We start from the raw sequence: 27,396 nt of genomic DNA on the forward strand, positions 1-27,396 counted from the left end.
ACTTAGACCATTTCACACTATTTCACACCACATACCAATATAAGATAAAAAAAGGTAAATGATTTAGACATAAAGGGTGATATAAGTAAACTGAGAGAGCATAGAAAAATTTAACTGTCAGATCTATATGAGCTTATAACCAAACAAGAGATAGAGGATCACAGAAAGTAAAATGGATAATTTTGCACAAACAATATCGATGTAGCCAAAATAAGAAAGAAAGCAAGAAACCTGGGGGCGGGGGGATTTACAGAAATTTTTCTCTGAAAAAGGCTTCATTTCTCAAATACATAGAGAACTGAACCAAATTTATAAAAAATAAGAGCCATTCCCCAATTGATAAACAGTCAAAGGATATGAATACGCAGTTTCCAGAAGAAATTAAACCTATCAGTAGTCATATGAAAAAATCTTCTAAATCACTATTAGAGAATTAGAGAAATGCAAAATAAAACAACTCTGAAGTTATCACCTCACCCATATCAAACTGACAACAGAAAAACAAAATGCTGGAAGAGATGCGGAAAAATAGGTGCATTAACGCAGTGTTGGTTGAGCTGTGGGCTGACCCAATCATTCTGGAAAACACTTTGGAACTACATGCAAAGGGCTATAAAACCATGCATACTCTTTGACCCAGCAATACTACCACTAGGTCCATATCCCAAGGATGTTAAAGTAGTGGCAAAGAATTGGAAATTGAGGGGATGATCATCAACTAAAGAACGGCTGTGGTATATGATTGTGATTGGAATGCCACTGTTCTATATGTAATGAGCAGGATGGTCTGAGAAAACTTACCTGAACTCATGTAGACTGACATGAGCAGAACCAGAACACTGCCCACTATAACAGCAATACTGTCTGATGATCAACCATGAAAGACTTAACTATTCTAATCAATACAATGATCTGAGACAATTCCAAAGGACCTGTGATGAAAAGTGCTATGTACCTCCAGATAGAGAACTGATGAATTTCAAATCATTTAATTTCAGCCAACCGCTTCCCACAAGTTGTGCAGAATATCCTGACAGGTTTAACAAGTTGTGCTTGCCAAATTGAGTGCAGAGTTTAGGGATGATCCAAAGTTAGGCCTATAGGAAGAATGGTCTGCTCTCAAACCTGGAAGTCACATGGATAATCCTAACAGCAGTGTATGTTAAGAATGGGGCTGGCCTAGAAAGCCCTGTTCAGGCTGAACACACACGATGGAAAGACTGCAAAGGGAAAAAAATGCTACAAAAAGGGGTGTTTAAGAACTTAAGATTTTAATCCTGGCTTTGCCACTTGCCTATGTGTTACCTTGGGCAAGTCATCACACCCCTGTTGGGCCTCAATTTCCTTCTCTGTAAAATGAAGAGGCTGGACCAGACATGAATTTTTAATCTGGGATCTGCAAATATGGATGGGGGAAAAATTACATCTTTATATTTACTAACCTATAACTAAAATTTAGCATTTTTTCCAATTATTTAAAAATAATTGTTCTGAGAAGGCAGATCTACAGGCTTTACTAAACTGCCTAAGCTAAGGGGTCCATGACCTCCTAAAAAAAGGTTAAGAATCCCTGTACTAAACATACTTATGGTCCTTTATAGCTCTATATCTGTGATCATGTGAACCCGATCTTTTGTCTATATAGCAGTGGTCTCCAATGTCAAGGCTGATGTATGAATGGTAAGATGGCAATAGCCAATTAAGGGCCTGTTTCCAATACAACCACTACTGCTCAATTGGACCCCTATTTGTCTCCTTCCATAGAGGATACTCCAATATTCACTGAGCAGTTAAAACTTAACCACAATTCAGGCTGCACATTTAAAATTCCCTCCTTTCCTCCACCCCCAACGGCCCATTACCAGCAAGCCTCCCTCCCCTCCTGCCCCATCCTTGGAAATGGTAAATGACTAAGAGCTGATACAATGTCTTTTTTTTGGGGGGGGGGAAGGGGGAGACAGAGGATGGGACACAGTGGATAGAAAAGGATAAGCAAGCACATATGGATTTCAATCTGCATCAGATCTCATAACAGTATCTTTCCACTAAAACTCCTCTTCTGAACTCCCCTGTTTCTACAGAGGGTACCACCATCCTTCTAGTTACTCACTTTCTTCACAACCTTGGTATTACCCTCAATTTATTATCCCATACACACATGCAATTGTTAAGTTTTGATTCTACCTCCACAATATTAATCATAAAGATCACCTTCTCTCCATTCAACAATCCCCATCTTGGTTCAGTTCCTCATCACCTCTCGCTGAAGTATTACAACGACATCCTGACTCAAGTCTCTTATCCTCTGCACAGGTGGCACAGTGAATTTCCTCAAGCATAGGTTTTACCATGTAGTCACTACTCTACTTACACTCCAGTGACTGGATCTCTAATGACTCTAGGATCAGATATTAATTTATCTTTATCATCCTTCTTAATTTTTACTTTTGTTTTATAACATATATAAGTTCAACAAGCACATATAATTATTAGTACAGTAGTATATGCATATAAGTAAATAAATACATATTGGGAGTGGATGCTCAAAAATTCTTTACAGGTAGGAGTGATTAAAAAAGTTTGAAAACTGCTGCCTTAGAGAACTCACCATTTTCAACCATTTTTAGGTTTTTGGCTTTTTCAAAAAGATTTTCAACAATACAGGACTAAACTTAAAACACTGTCAATGAAAATTGTGGTACATGAATTTAAGGGAAGTAAGCAAAGTCAGGAAAACAATATATACAAGGACTACGATAATGTAAATGTGAAGAACAACCACAACAAAACAATCAAAATTATAAAGAAAAAGCTTAGCCACAGAGAAGACATAAGAAGACACTTTCTCCAGCTCCTTTGCAGAGATTTGGATCCATGAGTCATTGAACACACAAAAAGCTAGGTACCAATTAGTATAAATAACGAATCCCAATTTCCAACACTGCATGTTTCCAATGGCTGCCAATAATGGTAAGCAATAATCATACTTTAAATCACTTAAACTTCGAATAGTGAAAATTTTAACGCATGCAACCACTATACCACTGGACCTAGCTGTTCTGTCACAACTCTTTCAATGTTTATCGATCTTTTCAACTGGTTTAACCGAACCTCTTTTCCTCTTCCTTTCTTTTTTAAAAAAATTCTTTGTTAAAAGAGAGGGCTGGGGGGGAGGGGGAACAGAGACAGACAGAGAATGCAGGGGGGAAACAGGCAATGTGAAAACAAAAATATCATTAAAAAGCCACAGAGGGGGAAAAAAAAACCCAAGTACTATTTCTGAGTTTGCCTATCCAACCAGTTTTGATGCCACCTGATGGTATTCTTCTAGAATCCTTATCTCTCCATCTCCACAAGAAGTGTATCATATACTTCATCAAAAGCTTTGCCAAAATCTAAGTTAACTATATGCACAGCATTTCCCTTATCTATTAGTTTAAGTAACCCGATAAAAAAAGAAATGAAGTTTGTCTGTCATGACCTATTTGTTGTTCATAAAGCTACGAAGGATCTTTCCAATCATTCCTTCTTTTTCTAGATGTTCACTTAACATCCCTTTAAATGAATCCTTCTAGAATTTTCCCAGGAATAAAAGTTAAAATCACTGGCCTGTAAGCATAAAGACTATTTTCTTTCTTTTTTTGCCCTTTCTCAATCTTGTGCTAATTCTGTTTTCCACAATCTTTCAGATATCACTGACAGTGGCTCAGAGATCCCACCTGCCAAGTTCTTTCAGGACCCGTTCATCTGGGCAGGGTGACTTGAACCCTAATAAATGCCTGTTGATTGATTACACCTCTAAATCTTTAATCCTACAATATATGAAACTCTAAAAGCAGAGGTCAAAGGCTGGTCAATTTTTGAACATATTTAAATGCCTTCCCTAGCACCCAAAGGAGGTAAAAAATATCTGCAACAGAAAAGAAAGCTTTTAAAATTTAAAAATGAATTCTTCCAACACAGTAATAATAATGCTTAAGAGGTACCATAATAAACTCTACTTCTTCAACTATATAAGAACAAAAATTGCTACTATATTTTTAATGGCACCCAGAATAGAACATTCTACAAATAATTTCAATGTCATCTTCACTCTTTTTAAATATATAAGGTGTCACAAAAGATGAAGTGCAGTTTTAAGCTTTGACAGTTTTAATGTTTATTATTTTACTAAATAATTTAGTTGTTTAATAGATTTTTGGGATACCCTATATAAGAATAGTTCTATTACTCAGACACTGGGATTACTCACCTACAACCTTCATTCTCCATAAGAATCTATGAGATTGTATCAGATTATTACAACCGCCTGTATGACTGGGATATCGATAGTTAAAGGGGTTAGTTACATTAGCAACAACATCATAATGGCTGCCATTGAAATGGTGCTTCCATGCTTACAACTATTCTCTCATGTGATCCTCACAACAACCCTAGAAGGCGGGAGCTATTATTATCCCATTTAAAAGATGAAAACAGTGAGGTCAGCAGATTAAGTGCCTTGCCCAGGATCACATATCTAGTAAGTGTCTAAGGCTGGATCTGAACTCAGGTCTTCCTGACTCCAGGGCCCAGCGCTCTATCCACAATGTCAGCCAGCTGTCCCCAAATGGGTTTTCCTTTGTCTTCTCCCACCGTGCCTAAAGTTTAAAAGAATCTAGAACCATCACTAACATCCAGGAAGATCTGGGTGTTAGTTTTGCTGAACTGCTTAAGTGTTCTTATTCTTTGTTAGAATTTCAGGTTTTTTTAAGAAAGAAAACAGGAAGGAGAAGTGGGAACACATGTATTTGGAGATCAAGGTAACATAAAACAAAACTGTCAATAAAAATGGAATGACTATTTTAAAGGGTCTGTTTTTAACTCTTCATTCATTGCTTTTGGAAGGCCAGAAACTTCTTCCTACACCAAAAGGGCCATTTCCACACATTTTCCACAACAGAAAAAATTAAGTATCTTTAAAGAGCATATTTTGTAAATCAAACATGCTATTTTAACAACATTTAATGCAGCATCTAACATATACTATTTTTAATTGCTCCATTCAGAATTCCCTAGCTTTCCAGAAGGATTAAAAACTTATTTCCCAGGAAGAATAAATCTCTCTCCCCCAAGTGATCATAGCGTATTAAAAAGGTTTCCCATCAGGTTTAGACACCTCCTTTTGCAATTTGACTTCAGCCCCCACCACTGTACTAAAACTGCTTTGCCAAATTAAATACCTTTTTAAAAAAAATCTTTCTTTATCCTTACACCTGCTACTGTAGAGGATCCTTTCCTACTAAATACTCTTTCTTCTCTGGCCTACAGGGAGGCCACACTGTCTCGATTCTCCTTTTAACCACTTCTGTCTCATTTGCAGACTCTTCCCCACTCCTTAAAGTAAGTGATCACTCTTTATACTTCTCTTCTCTTCCTACACCATAACCCTTAGCAATGTCATTCAATCCCAAAGCTAAGCAGATGACTCCCATATGTGATCCAGCTCTAAACCTGACCTCTCTTGGGCTCTACATTCACCACCTCCACCTGGATATCCCACCAGTATTTAAAATTTAACATGTTCAAAACCTTCCCTATTTTCCCTCCTAAACTTGCTCTTCCTAACTTCACTATTTACCAGCATAACCATTCACCCAGTGTTCCAAACTTCCAATTTTGCTTTTGTCTTCATCTCTCTCTGATCATCTTTCAGTCCAATTAATTACCAATTTACATTGGAACCTACCTCTACATCTCCTTCTCTTCCCCCTACCATCCATCTGATATACTTAAAAGCTTCCTAAGAGTCTTCCTGCCCCATCATTGTATGGCCAGACTAATCTTCCTTAGGTACAAGTCCTCCTGGGTTAATCCTCTGCTCAAAAATGTTTGGTGGCTTCTTAATGGACACCAAGGAAAGGTTCAAACTTCACACAGTTCTCCACAGTATGGTACCGCCCTCCACTTGCAGCTCCATCTCATGTTACTTCTCACCAGACAAACTATACTCTAAATGTAACTACCTTCTGTACTATACGTTGGCATCTTCTCACCTTTACTCAGTGTTCCTTTATGTCTGGAAGGTCCTCCCTTCTCTCTGGCTAAATTCCTACCTATCCTTTCAAGTCCAACTGAAATGTGACACTGGATAGATCAAAAGGTTCCTTAATTTCCTCATCTGTAAAATGAGAGAATTAAGACTAGATGATTTGAAAATAGCTTGAATATTCAATAGCTTGAAATTCTAGAAAATACGTCTTTCTTGATTCTTCATGAAGTCTTCTGGAATCCCCCCCACATCAGCGACATCCTCCAAATCTCTCACAGAAGCGTAAATGTACTGAAGCACAGTAGAGAGAGAGAGAGCTGGCTTGAGATCCAGGAAGATCTGGGTTCAAGTTCTGCCTCTAATATATACTTGGCTGTGTTCCTGGACAAATCACTTAACTTCTTCATGCGCTAGGCCAGGGATGTCTAACTCAAACAGAAAGTTATTGACTTAGAAAGAAGCATATGGACTTAGAAAGTCACAAATTAACATCATCCATATGTTGTATGTATTTTTATTTATCTTGTTAAATATTTCCCAATTGCATTTTAATCTGATTCAGGTTACATTTGGGAGTTGTTTGGGTCACAGTCCAAAATTTTTCACCAAATTTGACAACTCTGCTCTAGGCAACTCTCTAACCACAAATTTGATAGAGGGAATTTCTGCATTACTCATCAATGAAATTACAGATCTGGATTCTATCCCTACTCTTATCCCTAATCTCTTCAGTTTCAAAACTTTCTAAATCACTTAGGTACTAGTCTATTAAAGTTACCTTTGTTTGTACCTTATCTCTCCACCATAAAGTTCCAGGAGAGCAGGAACCATGGCCTTCAAAGTTCCTTCCAGATCTAAATCTATGATCCTATCTATGTCTTACCTATATTTTGTTAACTTCCCCTGCACCTATGTGGTGTTCTGCACAGAGCAGATTCTAAATAAATCTTTATTGCATGCTGAATACTTAATTAACAAGAAAATTTCAAGTATGACGTATACCCTACATTTGGGTGCCCCCATTAGTCATTGTGCAAGAACAACGTTAATATAGTCAAATTCAAAACCCACTGTAACACTGCAAAACCCCTAGTATAATACCAATTGGCCAACTGCTTATGCCATGTCATATGGTAAAAAATAATCTGAATTGCTACTTGAGCCCTAGCAATTTTAGTTGAATCTTCTTAGTGTTTAGTCCTATTGATAAATGCATATGCACTATTCCTATGAAACAGTCTCCAAAAAAATTTCAGGGAAAAAAATTTTTTTTTAAGAAACCAACTAATTAAAAGATTAGGCAGTGCTCCATGCTGAAGGGCTACTTGTGAATAAACCATGCCATCAAGTAGAAAGAATTAAAAAATATGTAACGGCATACGCTTACCTTTGTCATGGCCCCTGCCTGTGCCGTGTTCAATCCTGCATGACTGGCCATTTGTGGTGAAACCTGGGTCAGCGTCTCTGCCAGCACACTGCCTGCATTCCCTGGCATGGCAGGAGCAGAATACTGCAGCCCAGCTCCTCTTCCTCTTCCAGCTGCACCGAGAGATCCATTCATTACCTGCCCCTGGCCTTGCTGGGGCTGATTCATTAAACTATGGCCAGAGTTACTATTGAGAAGGCCTTGGTGTGTCTGATTAAAATTAGCATTCATGCAGATCCCGGGTCCAGTCTGTGATGTAGCAGGGCTGCTAGTCACCAGCCCTACTTGTTTTTGTGCTTGAGAGTTCAGTGCTTGTGAAGCAGGGGGTGTAGGTCCAGAGGTGTTAGTGGCCTGCTTTGGCAGGCTTGATGCTGAAGAGTCTCCCTGATTCAGAGGGCTCTTGCCCATGGCACCTAGATTAGCAATATTAGCACTGTTCGGCTGCCCTTGGGCCTGGCTACCAATTCCTTGCTGGACAGGGCTACTGGAGTTCACATTTCCTATTCCTGGGTTTAGACTAGAGCCACTGCCTCCTCTCAGAAGCTCTGAGAGTTGTTTGTGTTTGGAAGCTGCATCTGGAACAAGGTTCCCACTGTTTAAAAGGCTTAATTCTCCACCATTGGGGATCAGCTCATCAGGAAGATCATTTTCTAAGTCAAACAGTGACCCAAAATCTAGAAATTAAACAGAAATACATATCAAACACTAAGCAACAAAAAATTTCATATAATCATTATATGTTTTTACCATGGAATCTTTTACTATAGTTTGCATGTTGGACTGATGGAATATTTCTAAAAAGTTTTGAATAGTGTTTTATACTTTCCAGGCACACACACCACCATTAAAAAAAATACACTTAAAGATATTTATATTGCTTAGTCGTATTTAAACATATTATGTTTCTTCAACTGTTTTTAGACACTTCAGAGATGGTACCCTCCCTCCAAGCAAAATTTACCTACTCAGGAAACTGATAATCCCCAAAACAAACATTAGAAAGTACCAAAGAGTCATTTCATTTGTTACATCAATAATCTTAGTTATAACAAGGAGGTTTGTCCTGAAACCGCCCTGATCCTATCCCGTGTCACCCACCCACAGGTGATCCTAATTCTCCTTTCACAGGGATCAGACAGACTGATTAAAAGATTCAAAGGGAATTTTCCCACTATCTTGACATAATCTCAACTATTTGAGTTTTGTTACATGTATACATACATACATACAACAGATCACACACACAAGTCACCAAAACCAAGAAGTTACTAAGCCTTGTCCTAAATCTTTTTAGATATGAAGATAGCTACCATATTTTAAAATAACTATAATAAAAAAAAGATTACGCATTCCAAGTGTTTAGACCTGTATATGGCAACATTAAATGTTATTACTAAAAATGCTAATATTTAAAATGCTTTCTTGCCCAAAATACTACATAGCAATAATACACTGGGAACCCCATCAATGAATAATAAAGGTTTTTTTCAGCATCCTAGCTCCCTAACTTATTACTATATTACTCCAAAGATTGCTCCCTACCCCCATCATTTCCTAAGGCCAAAATTTCTACTTAGCTTTATACCTCCTCTTACCTGGAAAGCACAGGCCAAAAACAGTAATGACAAGGAAACAAAACTTTCAAATATTTGAAATTTTTGTTTTATTCTTCTTTAAGAATTTGCAGATACTCCCCAGTAGTTACTGATACCTAAACTTTTTCTTGCTAAGGGAGAAATGTCTGAAGAGTCATTTCTTCCTAGAAATCTGTGATTAACAGAAGCAAAGGTAAATATATATTCCCAAAGCATATTTCTCAAACAATGCCATAACTGTTTTTACTTTTTAATTCATGTTTTATCTTAGAGATACTAATGCTATTATTCCAAAGTCCATTCGGATCTAAAAAACACACCCAACATATTTTTTTCACCTCTACTCTTTACCAGAAATAGTGAGGTAAGGATACAACATGATAATGACAATTTTTTCCAAACATTAGTTAGTCCAATGCATTCAATGAGAAAGTATGGCTTGAAATCATAGAAAGCAGAAAGTTTCCAGGATTCAAGATTCAGGACTGAAAGTTAGCCCTTGAAATCCCAGGGTAATATTCAATTTGATGTTGCTATATCCAAGTGCCTAACAGCCAGCTTTAATATCTAGAACAAAGGTTCTAAATTTTTTTTTCATTCCTACAAAACCTCATTAAAAACAAGTTGAAATTTAGAGTCAACAGTGACCTTTTAAAAACCATCATGGAGCTTTTGTTTTTTCTGGTAAAGCTTGGATTTAAATATTTTCTGAAATTTCATATGAAGACATCATTTGGCCCTCTCAGCAAGTGAGCCATATCTCCACATTGAACAGGAAATTTCTCCATCTTTTGACCTTGACAGCAGCAAAGTTGGAGTTCTGACGAGGTAGTTAGAAGGAAAGTAAAAAATGACAGACAGCATGTCCTTCCCAACTTTATACATAAAGGTGGGAAAGTACTCAGTCTTCAAGGACTTGCAGAGAGGTAAGGAGAGGAAAATGAGCACTAGGACCAGGAATCACAGCTTGACCACTGAAATTCCTATTATGCACAAGGAAAAAAGTCTTTCATGAACAGACATAAAATGAGACCTCATTTTTAGCCTGGGGGACAAATCAACAGCCCACAGATACCGGGAGACCTAATATCAAAGGGAGGTTTACCTCCATAATACTAAAGGTAAAAGCTATTTTTAAAGCTATGACTACATTCAAAGTAAATTCTAACAAATCAATAAATCCATTATTTACAGCTAGAAAAACCCAATTTTAATCACTCTACAAAGACAATTTCAAATGACGGAAGTAGAGGAAGGATTTATTAAGCACCTACTACGTGCCAGGCATTAACCACTCTCCAAGCAAGCACAGGTTGCACATTAAGCAGACACATTCTGCAAATGTGTCTAATCCAAGTGAATGAGCTTGAAAAAAACAGCTCTAAAACTCATTTCCCAGAAGAGATTTTTCATTCTGTGAGAAGTAAATACTCCCTTAAGGCGGTCCGAAAGTTCAGATTTGGGCAGTCTTTGGTTAAAGAGAGAATTCTGTTTTCTTCATGCGTGAGCATTTGGCAGAATTAGTTCTTTTGGCAAAAGCATACAAATAAACACAAACTGTGTAATTAGTTAGTTTCCTGGTTATCATATTGTCTACTAGTCAAAACAATTCTCAAAGTTCTAAGAACAATTTCAGGAGCAAAGCAGTAATACTGACTTGACTTGCTTGGACTCAATAGGAAATACTGCCTGTGACTACCAGATAATTTAGAAAGCCACTAGTATTAGTCGAGCTGCTTCTCTAGTCAGAGGTGTGAACTATTCTTCTCGGAGGCTAATTACTACTTTTTTCTCTTAACACAGGAACTGAAAGGTAGAAGATGTTGCTATAGAAATACAAAGTTTTCCTAACTTTGCGGTGATTTGCATGATACTCAAAAGCATCCAAGGAACCAATGTAAAAACTACAGGGGGACAAAAAATAGATGATTGAAAGAGAGTTACAAGTCAAATGTTTTCCCTTCACAATTAATAACAACTAACCTCTACTCACCTTGAATCATGTTCTTTATATGTGTGTGTGTGTGTGTGTGTGTGTGTTGGACTTTCCCTCCCTCCTTTACTGTTTTATCGATAATTTTTTTTGTATCAATGTTACCTCCCAACAATCCCCCCTAGGCATAGAATCTTCCCCTTGCAACACATAAACATAGTCAAGCTTCTCTACCAAGAAGAGGTAGGTATGCTTCACCATCAGTGCTCCAAAGAAAAAAAGTAACTGCATTAGTGAGAGCTCTGAAATCTTTCAATTTTGTTTTCCTTTGTATTATTTACACCAGCCTTCTTCATTAAAGACTGATATAACAATCAGCCATAAAATAAGACCTACTGTAGTTGCCAGCTGCCCTTATTTAGTGGTAGGTCTTAGAGATATAAAGAGAAAAAAATAGTGCCTATCCTCAAGTAGCTTATTATACTCTAATTCTAAACCAAACTTGGGGCAATTTAAAAACTAACAAATCAACAAGTATTTATTAAACACTTACTATGTGCCATGCACTATGCTAAGCATACAAGAATACAACAAGAATACAAAGTAAAGCAAAAATAGTCCTTACTCTCAAGAAGCTCATGGTCTGATAGGGAAGACAACACGCAATCAGCTATGTACAAACATGCTGTATACAGGATAAATTGAAGATGATCTCAAAGGGAAGGCACTAAGAATAAAGAGGACTGGAAAAGACTTCTTGCAGAAGGTGGGCTTTTAATTGAGACTAACTAGAAGCCAGGAGACAAGGGAAATGAGGAGGGAGAGTTTCAGGCATGCAAGCTAGCTAATGAAAAAGCCCAGTAGTTGAGAGATGAAATGGAGTAAGGTGTAAGAGGCTGGAAAGGAAGAAAGTGGCCAGGTTATGAAGAGCTTTAAAAGCTGAAACAAGGATTTCGTATTTGATTCGGAAGCCACTGAAGTTTATCAAATAGAGTGATAACATAGTTACCACCTTGCACTTTAGGAAGATAAATCTGACTGCTGAGAAAAGGACAGAGTAGGCAAAGAATTGAGAGAAGAAGTCCAATCATAAAAGTATTACAGAAGCCCAGGCATGAAGATAATAAGAGCCTGTCCCAGAGTAGTGGCAGTATCAGAGGACAGAAGGGGGCCTATGCCAGAGATGTTAAGGAAGTACCTGACTTGAAGAGGAAGCAATGAACTGAAATGAGTGAAACCTAGGTGAAGCCTGGGTGACTAACCAGCTAATGGTCAACGAAAACAAACAGTGAAACAAATTCCCTCTTCTCTGCATAGTGGTAAGGGACTACTAGGGTAGAATATTATATATACTGTTATACATGTTACTGTTATACAAAACTTTATCAAGTGCTTTTCTTTTTTGAGAGTGTTCAATTTGGAGGGATGGGAGTTATTTCCAGAAATGATTATGATGAGGGAGAAAAAAAGCATTAATAAAACTTTTTTTGTTATTAAAAAGGGGTAAGTGGTAAGCAGGAGTAGTGAGTGGAGGTAGGGAGAGGTATTTTATGATAATCAAGACTGGAGAGTAGAGGAGACCTGGATTTGAATCTACACTCTGACACATACTAGCTGTGTGGCCTTGGACAAGTAGCTTCCTTCCTCTGTTCTTCAGGATCTTCTTCTACAAAATGGGGGTGATTATACTGACATTCTCACACTATGTAACTCACAATGCTGTCTGTTGTGGAAGGAGTGCTTTACAAATTATAGAGGGAAGCCCTGGGTAGTGGATCAGAGATCTAGAATGACATGGGTTCAAGTTCCATTTGTGACAAGGCTATGATCCTAGGCAAGTAATTTAACATCTCAGGACCCCAGGCAACTCCCTGATATCATAAATTGCAGAATAGTAGAAATCTTCATTGACAGAGGAAGTTTCTCCAACAGATGGAGTTTCACAGATAGAGATCAAAACAAACATTATAGATACATGAATTTTTAATAAACCTAAAACAATGTGGCCAAACCAAGGTCATTTCAGAGTACCGCACGTTATCAACCACGTATCACAGAACTTTGCTATAACAATCATTTCTATCAGCAAAATGGAGAAAATATCTGTATCTACAGTACCTAACCTACAAGGTTGCTGTCAGGTTCAAATGCGAACGATGCAAAGAGCCCTACATCAACGCCAGCACTCATTACTACTACTATTATTTTTACTATTAAACTCGCTGCCTTCTGCAAACACAGTTGTGGCTAACACGCTGTTTGATACAGTCAGTTAACATTAGGCGGGACGCACCTGCATTTTCATCACAGATTCTCTGATGTTTCTTCTCCTCCGGTGTGATTCTTTACTGAAGTGTTCTCACTATTCGTTCTTGCCATTCCCTATTTTCCTTTTTCTTTGGTTCACAGTTCTGATCAAAGCAGCAAAATGTTACTTCCACTGCACCTGACTACTAAGTATTTCTCTTAAGTAATTCTGAAAAGTATCTTTATCTGTCCTGAGAAAGCTAAAAGAAATTCTGATTCCTTAGTAAAATGTAGCTAAAAAGTTGAAGATTAAGTATACAGTGTTTACTTCAGTTAGCAAAACTTCCTTTTCAACAGTGTGCCTAAATGGTAAGACATGCCTCAGCTAAGTCCAAAATTGTTCCTTGCAACAGTTAACATTAAAGTGGTTACATCAATAAAAGTTTACATTGTCAATGGGTTATTTGTAAATGAACTAGATAGAGCCTATGCATTGTAACGACAGCACTCCTTTGTTCAAAAAGCTCCAGTGGTTCCCTTTTACCTCCAGGAACAAATACAAACTCCTCTGACTTGGCATTTAAAATCCTTCAAAAGCCATCTCCCCTGTGCAGAAGTAGTGGTTCATAGTGTGGTCAGTTTTTTTTAAAACTGATTTTGCTTACTTTTTCCTCTTCTAACTTAAAAAAATATTCTTTATTTTTAAGGGATGGCTCTCAAAGAGGGGGAAGAGAAAGGATATGAGGGAAAAACAATGATTATCAATATAAATCTATTTTTTAAAAAATAAAGTCCTTCACAATCTGGCCTCAACCTACTTTTCCAATCTTACTGCATATTACTTCCCGTCCATGGACACTGAAATCCAGTCAAATCGGTCTTGCTGCTGCTCTTAATAGGTGGCACTCTATCCCTCATCTCTATACCTTATCACAGCCTATCTCTCATGTTTGAAATGAACTCCATCAATCTCCACCTCTCAGAAGAGGGATAGTGAGGAATTTCCTTAAAGCCTAAAGCCTAAGCAACATCTTCTCTATGCCTACTCCTGAAAACTATGTGGTATCTATTTTGCATATACCTATATATAACATGTCAGTCAGTCAACAAGCATTTATTAAGTGCCTACTATGTGCCAAGCACAGAGAACAAAAAGGCAAAAAAACCAGTCCCTACTCTCAAGGAGTTCTTAGCCTAACCAGGGAGACAACACGAAAATAACTGTGTACAAACAAGTTATATGCGGAATAAATTGGAGATAATCTCAGAGGGAAAGATTAAGGAAGACTAAGAAGGCCTTCTTGCAGAAGGGAGACATAAACTGATACTTGCATTCTAGACTTGGGAGAACAAACAGTATAAACCCTAAGTCTGGAAATGGAATGCAAGGAATAGAAAAGAGGCCAGGGTCACTGGACTTACACAGTACATGGAGAAGAATGAGAAGGCTAGAAAGGTAGGAAGGAGCCAGGTTACATAGGACATTAAAAGCCAAATCAAGGATTTTATATTTAATCCTAGAGGTAATAGCAACTCAAATTTATTTAAATAGGGTGGAAACATAGAGTCAGACCTGCATTTTACATAGATCAACTTAGCACGTTTTCGCTCCTTTAAGGAATAGAAAATTTTCATTTTTATTGAGCCTGGCACAAAATAGGTGATCAATAAATGCTTACTGATTGACTGACTAAACAAAATAAGAGTAAAAACCTCATTAAACAAAATTCTCATAATTTTCTTTTTAACAATTAAAAACTCCACTAATGTCCCACCTCCAATAACTAGAAGTAACCCTAGTTTGAAGGTTATGGTAACAGATTACAACTTCTGGCATATTGCCTAAGGCCCAGCCTAGCTATGATGGAAAGCCACTGTATAATAAATTTTTCTACTAAAGCAACTTTTAGAAGCCATCTATACTAAGAGGGGCTGTAATCTTGTGCTGGTAGAGGAAATAACCGCAATAACGAAATTACAAAACCTTGAACTACAGAAGGCCAAAATGTATCTTTTCTCTAATTGATATAACAAGAAAAAGTGTTAAAAATATATCTGAACAATGACTATAACCTAAATGAAAAGATCATTAAAGGGAAGTCAAACTGGGTAACTAAAAAGCCAATCCAAAAAAAGAAATTAAACACACCTCCCTCTAGGGGAGGGGAAAAAAATCATCCTGTCAGAAATGCTGCATAAAACTGTCAGATGAAATCACTGCATTGATTGCTTTTACTTTTTTTGGTTACAAGGGATAGAGAGGTAACTTAACGATATAAAAACAAAAAGCATCCATAAAATGTGTTTTAAGGAACAAATTTGTGAACTAACATTTCAAGAATCCTCAAGTACTTTAAAAAGAGAGCACCTGGAGATAAAAACCTGTAGTCTGCAAGGCTTTGTGTCCTGAGGCAGCAAAAGCAGAAGACCCTCTGAAAAAGTCCTAGGGTAGTGAGAAAGGAGTAAGGGGGAAGGTTGAATACTCAGACCAGAACAACCAGTCTAAGCCCAGGGGTTTCTAGTTCTCAGAGTGACCAAAAAGGTCCCAGAGAGGTCCCAGGAGATCCGGCACCTTGAAAGCCCAAAGCTGTAACGTGGGGGCCTAACCCCTAAAAGTGAAAGAATACAACGGGTACAAGGAGAGATCAAAGAGGTGTCACTCACATACACTCACTCACACTCACATGCAGAAAAAAGCACACCAGAGGGTAGAGACTGGCCCTAGCACAAAGCCCCAGTTCAGGCACTAAAACTAGAGAAATTAGTGAATCAAATAAAACACCAACTAATATCAAAAAATACTCCCAATCTAACTCCATTACAAATGTAAGTAGAAACTCAAGGGGAAAATGGGCTTTCCACAAGAACTATATGTACCTAGATGAAATATGAAATTAAATCCCTTGAAGAAAGAATCAGAAGAAAAATAAGCTGCTTAGAAGAGAAAGGGGTAAACCTTACCCAAGAAATGGACTCCCTGGAAAATTAAAATGGATTGAACAGAAATCAATGACTCTCTGACATGGAAGAAATACTGGAACAAAATAAAAAAACTGACAAAATACAAAATGAGATATATGATATCAGAAACAACAAACTTGGAAAGTGAGTTGAGAGATAAATTTAAGAATCGCTACACTCCCCCAAAGCTATGATTTTTTAAAAATCCCAGATACTTTCTTTCTCAAGAAATCATAAATGTAAAATTCAGGAATCTAGTAGAACCAGGGGGCAAGGTGAAGGCAGAAGAAACTCCACCAACGATCTCCTGAAAAGTACCCTAAAGGGAAAATTCCTAGGAATGCCATGGCCAAAATACAGAGCTCCTATATGAAAGAAAAAGTACTGTAAGCATCTAGAAAAAGCAGTCTCAAGCAACTACAATCAGGATCACACAAGACTTGGCAACTTCTACTAAAATAATCATAAGCATAATAAAAATGGCATTTATATGGGATCTCACTGGACCACCACAAAAACCCTGAAAGGCAAGTGCTATGACCTTCATTTTACAACTAAGGAAACTGAAGCAGCAAACAGGTTAATGATCTGTTCAGAGCTACACAGCTACTATCTGAGGCAGGATTTGAACTCGGGTCTTCCTGTAGGTCCAGCTCTTTATCATCTAGTTTCCTTAAAGACAAAACAACAGAGGAGACTTTAAAATACAATATTTCAAAAGGCAAAGGATGGAGTTATACTATAAAATAACAGATCTTTAATGGAACAGAGGACTCTCAAGCAGAGCTGAGTAGGAGCGCTGAAACACAAATGCCAAGTCCAGAGAAACCTGGAGAGCTAAATTTAATTTACTGAAGCAATTGGAAGGGCTATATGATAATGGAGTAATAACATTCTAATGGGGGAGGGGAGGAGGCAAGGGAGAGGAGAAAAAATAAAGGTTCCTTCAGAACCTAAGTCTTCAAAGGGCACCGAGGGAGCTATTAAGAAAAACAGATTCTAGAGCTGGATTGGCTCTGTTCTAAGTTTTAAAAAAGAAAAGAAAGGGTAAGAAGAGGAACACAACAGAGTAGAAAAGAGAAAGAAGGCACTGAGGAACTTGACATCTATCATAACTGGGGTGAGAGGTGAGAGAAATCGGCACTGGATGAACTTCAGCCTTATCCGAAATGGACAAAGGAAAACTGAACGTACAGACATGATCTCAACAGGTGGGGGGAGATAAGTGGAGGGCTGACAAAGAGGACAATGAGGAGGAGGGAACAGTCATGAGCAAAATGAACTTTCTGATCCTGAAGCTGGCATTAAAAGGGAGAGGAAACGTCTGAGGTGGCTTCTTGGACAAATGAAGGATGGCTCAACAAATTGTTATATACGAATGCTGCAGAATATTATCTTGCTTGCGATGCTGAAAGAGATGATTTCAGAAAATCCTAGCAGGCAAAGTGAAGTGAGCAGAACTAGAACAATTCATACAAGGACAAAAACCCTGTAGAGAAAAACAACTATGAAAACTCTGATCAAAGCACTGACTAACTATTTCTCCAGATTACTCATGTTACCTACCCCCTGACAAAGAGGTGATGGAAACAAGGTGCAAAGACATTCATTTCTGGATGTAGTCACTTCTACACTGTGCGGATTCATTGTCCTTAACTACACTTATTTGTTAACAAGGGTTTTCTCTTTTTTCCCCTCGTTTTTGACTGGGGAAAGTAAGATGTGGCCTCAGCAATGGGGAAAAAGGGCCACTGTAACACGTATCATAGAAGGAAGTTGAAGAGAAAACACAGACAAGTACAATTTTTTAAAGTAACATAGAATTTAGAATTAATTATCTACTATTTTTTTAAAAAGCAGAAAGTCTGAAACAGGGATTCTTCTGCCATGTGTGTAAAGATGCTCCTTTTTGGTGTTTAATTTTTTAAGCTTAACATTTTGATATTTCAGGGGAAAAAAAAAGAATGTAAGAGTACTGGACTTTGTGTCAAAGAAACTAAGTTCAGTTCCCGGCTCTGACACTTACTAGATTTGTGCCTACAGGTAATCAATCGACATTTATTAATCAACTACTTTGTGCCTGGCATTGTGTAGGGACTAAGGATACAAGTACAAGGAATGAAACAATCCCTCTCTAAAAGATTCTACTAAGAAAAAATCACTTCACCTCTGTGCAGTACAGCATAGTGGAGAGCATGTGTTCCTAGACCTTCTGTCAAAATAAACCTGAATTCAAATCTCGCCTCTAACACTTACAATCTGTGGGCAAGTCACTTAAAACTCAGTTAAGTCTCAAGTGAAATCCCTCAGTCTGCTCATCTGTAAAACGAGTGTGATATTAAGAGTACCTACCTCACAGCACTGCTACAGGGCTCAAACGAGAAAATATACATTAGAATGTACATTAAAATGTACATGAGCAAAGTGCTTCAAGTTCTACATGGAAGTTTATGATGACAATTACTGTCTCCTGCTCTGTCAGATGGAAATAACCATGTTACACTTACTCACAGAGTCATCTTAAGAAACGCACTTTGTAAAACAACTTAACCTCTCAAGGGCCCAAGAAACTCTATAAAATCATAAATGATCTGCTTCCAGGAGTCGATCAGGAGACCTCGGCTCTATTCTCAACTCTGTCACTAATAACTTATTCAGCTCTATGAGCCTAGGCACCTCTCTGCAAGCCTGTTTATTTATTAAAGGCTTGCACTAGAGAGAATCTCCCTCTAATACTTGATGACTTTATGACACTTTACTAATAAATCTCCATTCATTTTAACCATATCAAAGAGCATTTATCCAATATATTGATTTGAATGGATCAGTATTAGAAAAATAAAACTTTTTTTTAAAATTCTATGATTTACGCTTTTTCACCAATTTAGATTGGGCTGATCCCAATTACTGCAAATTAATGAAGTTTTCCTCTATCTATAAGACATTACATTATATCCACAACCATCATTCAGAGATTGGTTCAACTTTATACTTCTGTTTGTCAGAGATAACAGAACTTTTAACTAAGGCTTTCATTCACCCTTTTGTCTTAAGCTATACAATACACTTAGACCAAGTAAGGGGAAGGACTTCATCAAATTCACTACACAATATCTGTTACACTGACAGCACTATCTGTCCATCAACAATTTTGGGACCTATGATATTAATGGGAATAAGGGAAATAGATGCAAATGAAGAAAAAAGGACAGGGATGTATTTTAAAACACAGAAAAGAAATACAGAAACAAATTTAAATCAGCATAATATAGAAATGCTATGGAAAGGTACAATCATCATAGAAGGGGTAGTAAAGGAAGCTCATGAAAGGTGACAACTGTTTTTGAGAGAAAAGGCATAGATTATCAAGGAGAAAGAAAATGAGGCATGTCATGGGCAAAACTACAGAAATGGGAACAAGCAAATTAAGCATGAGTAAGAGCAGGTAGTGTTGTTTGAAGTAGATGATTACATGAAATTAAGTTTCTATAATGGTGGAGGGCCTAGAAGCTCATATAAAGGATTTTCAACTCAACAAACATTTATGTGAATTTGGTATGTAATAAAAGGCTTTTAAAAGTTTTCTGGATGGGAAATTTATATAAATTAACTTCATATGACCACATAAATAATTTTTTGGTAATTATTAGTCATCATTATTCAAATCTTTTGATGCCAATATCCATTGGCTGATAATAGCTACCACTTATACAATACTATAAGGTTTGCAAAGCACTTTATAAATACCATCTCATCTAATCCTTACAACAACCTTGGAAGGTAAGTGCTACTATTATTCCCATTTTACAAAAGAAGAAACTGAGGAAGAGATTAAATTATTTGCCCATAGTCACTATTAAGTGTCTGGGGCAGAATTTGAATCTTGGTCTTCCTGACTCCAGATCCCAGTGCTCTGTCCACTGTGCCAACCAGATGCATACATCTGTCTTTTAACAAGGAAAGAAATAAATGTGCTGGGTTTTAAGAAACGCTGATATATGAAGATCCAAATTTAGCCATCTATATTATGATAGAAGTCATACAGAGACTTTTAAACAGGAATTGTAAGTTCACTGATGAATCATTAAGTAATCGAGACTTTGAAGAAAGGGTTAAGGAAAGAGAAGGAAACTAGTGTTAGAATTTATGGCCAAGAGAAGAACAGCTTGAATACAAAAATGAATTCACAGGACTATTACATAAACTGAAATTTGTGTATATACACATATATATAACTTATTCAAGTGCAACAAATTAGGTCTTATATTAATTACATAACATACTTTACATAAAGGAATCTGGCTTACCTTTCGTTTAACTATTTACCTCACATGATACTGTCTTACTTTCTCCCCAAGTGGTTCAAATAGTAACTCTCAAGAAAGCTTAAAGTGCTGCTAGGATGTATACAGAAATAAAAGAATATCCTCATAATATTTGTGTTCTTAACAGAGACTTGAATGGATAACTTTTTCTGGTCATTTGTAGCTGAACAAGTAGAAATGAATTTGAATATAGACTGCACTCGTAAAAATGATTCACATTAGAATATATCAAAACAGAAGATATGACAGTCCAATTTCTTCCCCCTCATTGGATTCTTATACTGAATTGAGGCACTCTGTACTAATTTCCTATATTCACTTTTACAATCTCATTTCTTCTATGAGCTACAAAGCTAAAGTATTAGTACAGCATTCAAGTGTTTAGAAAAGTCTCCCTGAATTTCAGGAACTATAAGTTGCTACTTTTAATCAAGTGATAAAATACTGATGAAACTATTGGGAGAAAAGAGATGACACTCCTCTATCCAATAAATATATTTTCAAAAAATATGAACTTTCAAATTTGCAAACCACTACATAAAGTGGTTTGTGTTTATATGACATTAGACGACTACTCCAAAAGACTCCTTTAAAGGAGAGCTTCCAATGGCACATATTCAGAATACTCTCTCCCCCCAAAATTACACCCGACTCCATATTTGTGAAAAATCCTAACTATTTCAAACTTTTATGCTGGTTGCTTATCACCATTCAGTTTGATTAAATGTTACTAAAAAGCTTAAACCAAATCTATTTGGTATTCTGCTATTTTTTTTACACATGCAACAGTCACATAGCCTTGTTAATTAAAGTTAAAACTATGCTTAACTAGGGTTTCACAAAGCTTACAAGACAAACATATGGGTATGATCATTCGACTGCAAGAAAAAAAACCCAAATTTACAAAACATAAATCAAAGGCAGGATTTATGTAAATACAACTAGAAAATACTCTTTATAGAAATAAATCTAAACAACTAAAGAGAGATTCATTATTTGTGATTGGTGGTACTACTTAAGTTTAAATATGTATTGCCATCTAACTAAACTAAAAGGCTATTCTATTGAACTGGATAACAAAAACGCATTTAGAAGATCAAAAGGTAAAAAACTTAAAGAGAAATAATGAACAGGAACAATAAGTCACAGCATTATCAGAGTTTGATATTGGTTAAGAAAGAGTGGAACAGACTAGATCCAGAAGGGACTGGCTACAGCAATCTAGCATTCAATAAATCCAAGGATACCAACTTTCAGGTGAAGGACTCTCTATTTGACAAAAACTAATAGGAATATAGGAAAGTGGTTTGGAAGAAATTAGGTTTAGCCCAAATACCACTTTAAGCCACAAATGGGTATAAAATCTAAACATAAAAGTATAATCACTAAAAAACAAATTCATAGAAAGAAAAGAGGCGCCTTACACAACTATGGCTAGGGAGAGAATTCTTAACACGAGAGAGATCACAAAAGGTAAAACACAGAGAATGAGGGGATCCATGGCTAAAACAACACTGCACATTAAAAGACCTCAGATTTTTGACTAAAAGTTCAATATTAATTTCAAAGAAAACCAAACATGGCAATCGAAAATCCTAATAAGCTCTTCTTACACCACTATCCTTTTAGACATCTTCCCGTCTCTCACACTCTTTGCCTTCTGTCCTCTTCTTCCATTCACAGTGGCCACCCCTCTAGTTTAGACCACCTTATCCCCTGCAAGGTGAATTAACGCAATAGTCTATTCCCAAACCATAGCTCCGAACATGTCACTCACCTACTCAATTAGCTTTACTTAGTGCCTCCCCATTGCCTTTAGTAACCACACAGAATCCCAAACTTCTTTTGCATTACTCTCACTCACACACTCTTTCCATGTAGCTAATTTGGTCCTCTTGACATTTCTTACAAACAACAATCCATCTCCTACCTCTCTGCAGGCTTTTCCTCATGTCCGGAATGCACTGCCTCTTCATCTCAGCTTCTTAGAACCCCCACTTTCTTTCAAAGCTCAACTCAAATGCCATCTCCCTATATGAGATCTTTCTGGATTTCCCCAGCTGTTATTACCTGTCCCTCACTCCACCAAAATTATCTTGAATTTATTTTAGACACATATTTACCTAGAGTGTATAATGCTTTCTTCCCATAAAGAATGTAAGCTCCTTGAGGGCAGACACTGTTTCCTTTTTTGTCTTTTAACCCCAGAATCTAGCATAGTGCCAGGCACATAGTAATTGCTAATAAATTTTTACTGACTGAGCAATCAAAGGAGATTAAAGTCTCACAGCATTCAGATCTGGATAGTGTGTCTAACTGTGGAAGCTGCATTTAAGAAGGACAGAGAACTGATTAGAGTAATGCAAATCAAAAACAACTCTTAGGTACCACATGTCTCCTGTCAGATTGGCTAACATGACAAAACAGGAAAATAATAAATGCTGGAGAGGATGTGGGAAAATTGGAACATTGTTACATCACCGGTGTAGCTGTGAACTGATCCAGCCATTCTGGAGAGCAATGTGGAACTATGCCCAAAGGGCTATAAAAATGTTCATACCCTTTGACCCAGCAATACCACTTCTAGGGTAGTGTCCCAAAGAGATCACACAAGTGGGAAAAGGACCCATATGTACAAAAATATTTATAGTGCTCTTTTTGTAGTAGCAAAGAATTGGAAATCAAGGGGATGCCCATCAATTGGGGAATGGCTGAACAAGTTGTGGTATATAAATGTAATGGAATACTACTGTGCTATAAGAAATGGGGAAGATACGGACTTCACAACAACCTGGAAAAACCTACACGATATAATGCTGAGTGAGCGGAGGAGAACTAGGAGAACATTATACACAACCACAGATATATGGATTCTGTGATGACTAACCTTGATAGACCTCGCTCTTCTCAGCAATCCAAGGTTCAAAGGCAACTCCAAAGGACTCATGAAGGGGAGAGCTATCTACATCCAGAGAAAGAACTATGGAGACTGAATGCAGACTGAGGCAAACTGTTTGCTCTCCTTTTTTTTTCCTTTTTTTCCTCATGTGCTTTTGTTTTGGGGTGTTTTTTTTTTGGTTTTGTTTCTTCTTTCTCATGATTCACTCCACTGATTGTAATTCTTCTTTACAACCTGACTATTGTGTGAATAAGTTCAATGCAAAGTTATATGTAGAAGATATATTGGATTCCATGTTGTTTTGGGGAGGGAGAGGGGGAAAAGGGGAAGAAAATCTGGAACTCAAAATCATGCGGAACTGAGTGTTGTAAACTAAAAATAAAAAAATCGTAATAAAAAAATTAAAAAAAAAAAGGACAGAGAGCATATGGACTACATCCAGAATCCTAGAGAATGGGAGAGAAGGGCTTAAAAATCATGTTACAGAAGCTTATCTAGGGGATCTGGTCTGAAGAAAAGAGAACTATGTTGGGGGAAACATTACCCTTCCCTTCCCCCTACCTGAAAGTACCTGAAGGGTTGTCATGTAAAAATGTGAATCAGATTTGTTTCTTTTTCTCCCCCAGGTGACAAAACTAAACATACTGCTTGAGAGGCAGATTTTGCATTGATACAAGAAATGCTTTCTAACAATTAGATATGTCCAAATATGAAAACAGTTGCCTCTGAAGGGAAATATCCCTCTCAAACCTCTCATGGCATCACAGAATTTTCCATTTAGAGCTATAGGAAACCTTAATGATTATCTAATCCAAAACTTTCATTTTACAAACGAGGAAAATACAGACCAAAGAGCTGAGGTGACTTGCCTACGATCCCAGAAAAAGTGCATAATACTGATACTAAAAGCCTAGTCTTCTGATATGATAAAGGTCTTCTGACCCTAAATTCAATACTCCTTCTTCTACATATAGTCAAACATAACTGAAAAGCAGCCACATCTAATATCTAAGTCCCTCTATCAGATAACGTTAGAGAGGAAAGCAGTGCAACTTTTGCTTTAATCTTGGAGTCAAAAATAATTTTGCTTTTTCAAATTTAGAGTTAATAATAATTATATATGGTATTACATATGCAGCTACTCATTATCTCTGTCCACTGGAGATAAACTAAAAGGCTAATTTAAATTGCTGCATAAGTGATTTAGGAATTTTTTACAAGTGACAATCTTTAAACTAGATTAGGTTATCAAAGGAAATTGTCATATTTCCTCTCCCAGAAAACTCAAGATGTCAGGAGTTGTTTCAATGCTGAGAGAAAAAATGGCAAGCTGGTATAAGGAGAGCATTTCAGGGTATAAAAACTAAGGAAAACACTCAGATGTTGAAAAGATAGGATGAACTAATCAAAGCAAATTGGAGAAAAATTGAACTAAAAATGTTAAAAAATACCTTTCCCCACTAAATCCACCATTACTCCGTATTTCTTCTTTCCTTTGATAACCCCACGGACTTAAAGGGCTCCCTTCTCTTTCTCTGTCACTCCTCAAAGTCAATTCAAGGCCAAGTTTTGCAGATTCTACCTCTATAACCTCTTCAACCATGTCCTCCTTTGTACTCTCATAAGAACTACCCTAGCTCAGGTATTTAACAGCCCTTGTCTCAACTATTTCCAAAAGCCTTCTAAAATTGGTCTCCCTGCTTTGTCTCTGTCTTCTCTAATCCATCTTCCACAAAACTGCCAAAATGATCTTCCTAAAGCAAAGGTCTATAACACTTCACAGCTCAAAAATCTTCAATGGCTCCCCAACTGACTCTAGGACAAATCCAAATCCTCATTCTGGCATTCAAGACCCTCAACAATGTCTCCTACCCACTTTTCCAGGTTTATTTTTATATTACCTCCATTTTGGCTCCCACTAAACCAAACTACTAGTTGTTCCTCAACCTTGGCAAACCATTTACTGTACATGTCCCTTCCTACCCCACGAGTGGGAAGTGGTTCTCCCTTCTTGCCTCTCAGAACCATTATCATTCTCCAAAGCTCAACAGGTGTCATCTCCGCCATAAAACCTTCCATGATCCACTACCATACCCACTGTTAAATGGGTAGTGTGTGTGCAAATGGTATTACTCTCCAGAACACTGTGACAGGAAAAAATGACAAATACAAAGAACTTGGAGAAATCTGACGTCTGAATAATTCACGCAGAGCTAACAGAACAATTTCTACTACAATCACAATAAGGATTCAAAATTGACCAATGCAGTACCTAAATGTGACTGCAGAAGACTGAGAGTGAACCTTGCTTCTTGGCAGACAGAAATAAGTGTACATTTGCAAATCTGTCCAATTCATTTATTTTATTTCCTTAACTGTATTCATTTGTTACAAATGAGGGTTTTATAGTGGTAGAGAGATATGGAAAGAGAGAGGGAGGGAGGGAGGGAGAGAGGGGGAGAGAGAGAGAGGGAAAAGAAAGCCAACATTTCAAAAAGAAAATGCTTTTTTACAGTTTCTAAAGTGTAGTCTGGCATCCTGATGCAACGGGAAGAACATGGTAGACCTAAGGCCTGGAACTCAAAAGACTCAGCTATTGAATTAGTTCCACTACTATTAACTAGCTTGGTGATCCTGGGCAAATCTCGTCTTCAGGTGTCAGTTTATTATTTGTAAAATAAAGGAACTAGAATAAATCTCTAAGTTCCTTCCCAACTCAGAAACTGTACGATTCTCGACACTACTCATGTTATACTGTTCAAGTGGGGACTTCAGAATGCTGCCAGAGACCCAAAGAAATCTGTACTAGCTGACTAACCACTTTTTAAAACTCTTCATCTTTAAACTTCAGTGAGGTCTCCCAGAATGCATCACTAGGTAGAATTAAACCCTGGGCGAGTAGTAGTGTAGAATTAAGTAAGCCCTGATGGAAGATATGGTTCCATAATTTTTCCAACATAACTATTTCAACTTAACAGGATGGTTATAATTTGGTCAAACTATTTTAACTACTTATTTTTTCAAACATATTACACAAAAAAATTACCATTACCTTTGACAAGTCTGCACAAAAATTCATGGTACATGTATGCTGTATTTTTGCATTTGAAAAATAGTTTTTTGATTATGTTTCAATTATGTTTAAGAAATATATAAACAAATCAAAATAATTTAAGTACAAGAAGTATGCTCCAACCACATTGTACCTTATACATTTAAGTTTGACTGCTTCAGGCCCCTATTTAGTCTATGAAATCAAAAACCGTCTTTTTAGAAGGTAAACTAACAATATTCTAGATAAAAACGAATTCTAAATTTTAAGAGAAGCCTATTTGGTAATTTGTGAAAAAAAATTCTACCACATCTCAATTATATACACCTCTATGAAGAGAATATTTGAATAACTGTGAAAATCAGATAATCCAAACAACTGGGTCAAGGCTGTAAGAAAATGGCCCATGACCCTGCCCCATCCCTGTGATACATATGAAAAGCAAACATAAAAACACACAAAGATTCTAAAATCCAGGTCGGTAAGTCCTCCATAGTCATCACTTCATTGACTTGTGATAGTTACATCTCAACATCTGCCAAGTACTATATTGTTTTAGGTTTACATATACTGACTCCAAACTTCTTATGATAGCAAAGGCCCATCTTTTCAATACAAACAATTTACTAGGGTGGCCTTATGGCATCAACCTAGAATACCAGGTATGCCAAATAGCTAAAAATAAGCTTCACAGAGAGGGAAATGGCCAGGCACAATGATAGGCATGAGTGAGCAAGATGCAACATATAACTCAAAGAACAAGATTAAAGGATATAATCACAGAATTCCATTAAAGATGGGAATGGGAAATCCCTTTAGTAAAAATAAAACAAAGAATGAGGGTTGCCAGATAGAAGACCACAGTTCTCCACCTATACCATCTTGTTGCAAATTGGGCAGATCACCTACAGTAAACTTCTGGGAGAA

General features: G+C 37.1%; 1 protein-coding gene across 1 annotated transcript in view; it reads right to left on the reverse strand.

Annotated features, from left to right (window-relative positions):
• The window catches only part of LOC118831926 (CREB binding protein), a 169,090-nt gene that overhangs the window by 135,464 nt on the left and 6,230 nt on the right, over positions 1 to 27,396 (reverse strand). The window contains exon 2 of the mRNA XM_036739408.1: positions 7,419 to 8,131. Coding sequence (XP_036595303.1) covers positions 7,419 to 8,131 — 713 coding nt within the window. The remainder of the gene's footprint in view (positions 1 to 7,418; positions 8,132 to 27,396) is intronic.

This window comes from Trichosurus vulpecula, chromosome 9 (assembly GCF_011100635.1).
Source record: "Trichosurus vulpecula isolate mTriVul1 chromosome 9, mTriVul1.pri, whole genome shotgun sequence".
NCBI classification, from domain to species: domain Eukaryota; kingdom Metazoa; phylum Chordata; class Mammalia; order Diprotodontia; family Phalangeridae; genus Trichosurus; species Trichosurus vulpecula.